General features: G+C 53.9%; 1 protein-coding gene across 1 annotated transcript in view; it reads left to right on the top strand.

Annotated features, from left to right (window-relative positions):
- LOC143277925 (uncharacterized) overlaps positions 1–5,000 on the top strand; it is a 51,334-nt gene that overhangs the window by 4,979 nt on the left and 41,355 nt on the right. Inside the window, exon 5 of the mRNA XM_076582901.1 lies at positions 1,248–1,448. Coding sequence (XP_076439016.1) covers positions 1,248–1,448 — 201 coding nt within the window. The remainder of the gene's footprint in view (positions 1–1,247; positions 1,449–5,000) is intronic.

Here is a 5,000-nt window from a genome sequence, read left to right as displayed (position 1 = left end):
GCATGTGTGGGTGTGTATGTGAATGTGTGTCTTCATGTTTTACATTTATTCGCTTATTTATCACCATTGTTGTCTTATTTATTTATTTATTTATTTATTTATTTGTCATTATTATTTTTTTTTAATCATTTTATTAGTATTACTATTATTATTACTACTACCTTTTTCTATATTAAAATTATTATTCATTTATTTATTTATTTATGTAAGCTTATCTATTATTTATTCCCCCGTTGTTTTTTTTTGTTGTTTTTTTTGTGTGTGTGTTTTTTTGTGTGTTTTTTTTTGTTTTGTTTTTTCTCAAGGCCTGACTAAGCGCGTTGGGTTACGCTGCTGGTCAGGCATCTGCTTGGCAGATGTGGTGTAGCGTATATGGTTTGTCCGAACGCAGTGACGCCTCCTTGAGCAACTGAAACTGAAACTGAAACTCTGTGTGTGTGTGTGTGTGTGTGTTTGTGTGTGTGAGTGTGTGTGTGTGTGTGTGTGTGTGTGTGTGTGTCTGTGTCTGTGTCTGTGTCTGTGTACATTTACTGATATGTATGGATTTTTTATGGATGCTTTTATTTGTACATATTGTTGTGCAGTAGTATATTGCCTTAAATTGTGTGTGTCTTTGAGAGAGAGAGAGAGAGAGAGAGAGAGAGAGAGAGAGAGAGAGAATGAATTTGGATGAATTTTTATTTCTGAGAGTAATAGAGTAAGCAAACACTGCTTGTTTTCATCCAGCCCTCGAAAGGGAAAAATGTGAAAAGAAAAGGTGTGAAGAAAAACCAGAAGAAAATGACTAACTTTTTAATGTTCAACAAACAAATTCATAGAAAGATGAGAAAATAAACAGCATTACAACAAACATCATAATCATAACAATCAACACATATTTCAAATACATGTGGAGAGAAAAGAATTCAGCAGCATGCACTTAGCGCACGTAAAAGAACCCACGGCAACAAAAGGGTTGTTCCTGGCAAAATTCTGTAGAAAAATCCACTTCGATAGGAAAAACAAATAAAACTGAAGTGACACGCTCTCCCCGAGGAGAGCAGCCCGAATTTCACACAGAGAAATCTGTTGTGATAAAAAGAAATACAAATGCAAATACAAATGCAATATAAATCTAACAAGTCATCTTTTGAAATCAGAACAGGTGTTCAAAGTGTGTTTGGTTGTAGTGTGTGGGGCACTTTTATTCAAATCTAAAACTTTTCAGCACAAAATGGGTATTGACAGTTCTGCCCCCTTGCTCCCAGGAGGAGGATGAGAGGCTGCTGCCCGAGGAGAGCCAGCAGCAGAGCCTCCTGGACACCAGCCTGAGGACCACCAACGCCCTGGTCAGGCAGGACGGGCTGATGAAGGCTGTGGGCAAGGACGTGGCCAAGCTGACCCTGAGGAGGGCCCTCCCCAGACACATCTCTCTGCGCTCCCTGGTCACCAGCATGCAGAACCTGGAGGTGGGGTGTGTGGGGGGGGCTAGCGGGGAGGAGGGGTGTGTGTGTGTTTCAGGGGGGTGGGGTGGTGGGGGGGTGGGGGGGGCTGGGGGTTGGTGGGTGTTTTTGGAAGGGGAGAGGGTCACAAGGAACCACAGGGTGTGTGTGTGGAGGGGGTGGTGGTGGTGGTAGGGGGGATAGAGGTGTATGGAGGGGAGGGAGGAACCACAGGGTGTTTGTGTGTGTGGAGGGGGTGGGGGTGGTGGGGGGAGGGGTTGAGGTGTTTGAAGGGGGGTGGGGGTGATGTGTGTGTGTAGTCGGTGAGTGTGTGTGTGTGTGTGTGTTGGGTGTATGGGGTTTGAGTGGAGAGTTTTGTCGATGGGTGTGTGTGAATGTGTGGGGATTGTGTGTTGTGTCTGAGTCACAACGGGGTGTGTGTGGGGGTGGTGGTGGGGGGGGGGGGATAGAGGTGTTGGGACAGGGGAGGGTTGCAGAGGGGTGGGGGTGGGGGGTCAGGAGGAACTACAGGGTGTGTGTGGCACAGCGGGGTGTGTGTGTGTGGTGGGATTGGGTGGTGGTTGGGGTGGTGGGGGAGATAGAGGTGTTCTGAGGGGGGGAAGGGGGTCTGAGGAACCACAGAGTGTGTGTGTGGAGGGGGTAGGTGGTGGTGGGTGGTGGTAGGTGGTGGTGGTGGGAGGAGAGAGGTGTTTGGAGGGGGTACGGGGGAGGGACGAACCACAGGGTGTGTGTGTGGAGGGGGACGTGGTGGTGGTGGTGGTGGTGGTGGTGGGAATAGAGGTGTTTGGACAGGGGAGGGATGGGGGGGGGGCTCAGGAGGAACTGCAGGGTGTGTGTGGAGGGGGTGGGGGGTGGGTGATAGAGGTGTTTGGAGGGGGAGAGGGTCTGGAAGAACCACAGGGTGTGTGTGTGTGGAGAGGGTGTGGAGGTGGTGGTGGTGGGTGGGGGAGGGGGAATAGAGGTGTTTTGAGGGGAGAGGGGGGAGGGAGGAACCACAGGGTGTGTGTGTGTGGAGGGGGGGGGGGGTGGTGTGTGTGTGTGTAGTCGGTGAGTGTGTGTGTGTGTGTGTTGGGTGTATGTGGGTTGGAGTGGAGAGTTTTGATCGATGTGTGTGTGTGTGTGTGAATGTGTGGGGATTGTGTGGAGCATCTGAGTCACAACAGGGTGTGCGGGGTGGTGGTGGTGGTGGGGGGGGGGGGTAGGGGGTGGATAGAGGTGTTTGAACGGTGGGGGAGGGGGGTGCAGGAGGGGTGGTGGTGGTCATGGTGTGTGTGTGTGTGTGGAGATGTGGGTGGGTGGGTACAGGTGTTTGGAGGGGGAGGGGGGAAGGGAGGAACCACAGGGTGTGTGTGTGTGGAGGGGGTGGGAGGTGGTGGTGGGGGGGCAGAGGTGTTTGGATGGGGGGGTGCGGGGGGGGGGGGGGGGGGTCTGGAGGAACCACAGGGTGTGTGTGTGGAGGGGCTGGGTGGTGGTGGGTGGTGGTAGGTGGTGGTGGGGGTAGGGGGGAGGGAGGAACCACACGGTGTGTGTGTGGAGGGGGGTGGAGGTGGTGTGTGCGTGTAGTCGGTGAGTGTGTGTGTGTGTGTTGGGTGTATGGGGTAGAGTGGAGAGTTTTGTTGATGGGTGTGTGTGTGTGTGTGTGTCATAATGGGGTGTGTGGGGTGGTGGTGGTGGTGGTGGGAATAGAGGTGTTTGGACAGGGGAGGGATGGGGGGGGGCTCAGGAGGAACTGCAGGGTGTGTGTGGAGGGGGGAGGGTCTGGAAGAACCACAGGTGTGTGTGTGGAGGGGGTGAGGTTGTGGAGGTGGTGGTGGGGGGGATAGAGGTGTTTGGAGGGGGAGGGGGAGAGGGAGGAACCACAGGGTGTGTGTGTGTGGAGGGGGGTGGGGGTGGTGTGTGTGTGTGTAGTCGGTGAGTGTGTGTGTGTGTGTGTTGGGTGTGTGGGTTGGAGTGGAGAGTTTTGATCGATGTGGGTGTGTGTGTGTGAATGTGTGAGGATTGTGTGGTGGTGTCTGAGTCACAACAGGGTGTGCGGGGTGGTGGTGGGGGTGGGGGGTAGGGGGTGGATAGAGGAGTTTGAACGGTGGAGGAGGCAATACAATATGACAGAATACAACACCACACCACACCACACCACACCACACCACACCACACCTCACCACACCACACCACACCACACCACACCTCACCACACCACACCACACCACACCTCACCACACCACACCACATCTCACCACACCACACCACACCACACCACACCACACCACACCACACCTCACCACACCACACCACATCTCACCACACCACACCACACCACACCACACCACACCACACCTCACCACACCACACCACACCACACCACACCTCACCACACCACACCACACCACACCACACCACACCACACCACACCACACCACACTACACCACACCACAGCACACCTCACCACACCACACCACACCACACCACACCACACCACACCACACCACACCACACCTCACCACACCACACCACACCTCACCACACCACACCACACCACACCACACCACACTACACCACACCACAGCACACCTCACCACACCACACCTCACCACACCACACCACACCACACCACACCACACCACACCACACCACACCACACCTCACCACACCACACCACACCTCACCACACCACACCACACCTCACCACACCACACCACACCTCACCACACCACACCACACTACACCACACCTCACCACACCACACCACACCTCACCACACCACACCACACTACACCTCACCACACCACACCTCACCACACCACACCACACCTCCACACCACACCACACCTCACCACACCACACCACACTACACCACACCACAGCACACCTCCACACCACACCACACCTCACTACACCACACCACACCTCCACACCACACCACACCTCACCACACCACACCACACTACACCACACCACAGCACACCTCACCACACATCACCACACCACACCTCACCACACCAACACATCACAATGTGTTTCAGGTCCTGGACACCACACCACACCACACCACACCTCACCACACCACACCACACCACACCTCACCACACCACACCACACCTCCACACCACACCACACCTCACCACACCACACCACACCTCACCACACCACACCACACCTCACCACACCACACCACACCACATCTCACCACACCACACCACACCACACCACACTACACCACACCACAGCACACCTCACCACACCACACCTCACCACACATCACCACACCACACCTCACCACACCAACACATCACAATGTGTTTCAGGTGCTGGACACCACACCACACCACACCACACCACACCACACCACACCACACCACACCTCACCACGCCATACCACACCACACCACACCACACCATACCACACCACATAACACCATACCACACCACACCACACCTCACCACACCACACCACACCACACCACACCACACCAACACATCACAGTGTGTTTCAGGTGCTGGACACCACACCTTCTTCTTCTTCTTCTTCTGCGTTCACTCGTATGCACATGAGTGGGCTT

The sequence above is a fragment of the Babylonia areolata genome, chromosome 35 (genome assembly GCF_041734735.1).
Source record: "Babylonia areolata isolate BAREFJ2019XMU chromosome 35, ASM4173473v1, whole genome shotgun sequence".
Classification (NCBI taxonomy): Eukaryota; Metazoa; Mollusca; class Gastropoda; order Neogastropoda; family Buccinidae; genus Babylonia; species Babylonia areolata.
This window is presented reverse-complemented; position numbering and strand designations above follow the sequence as displayed.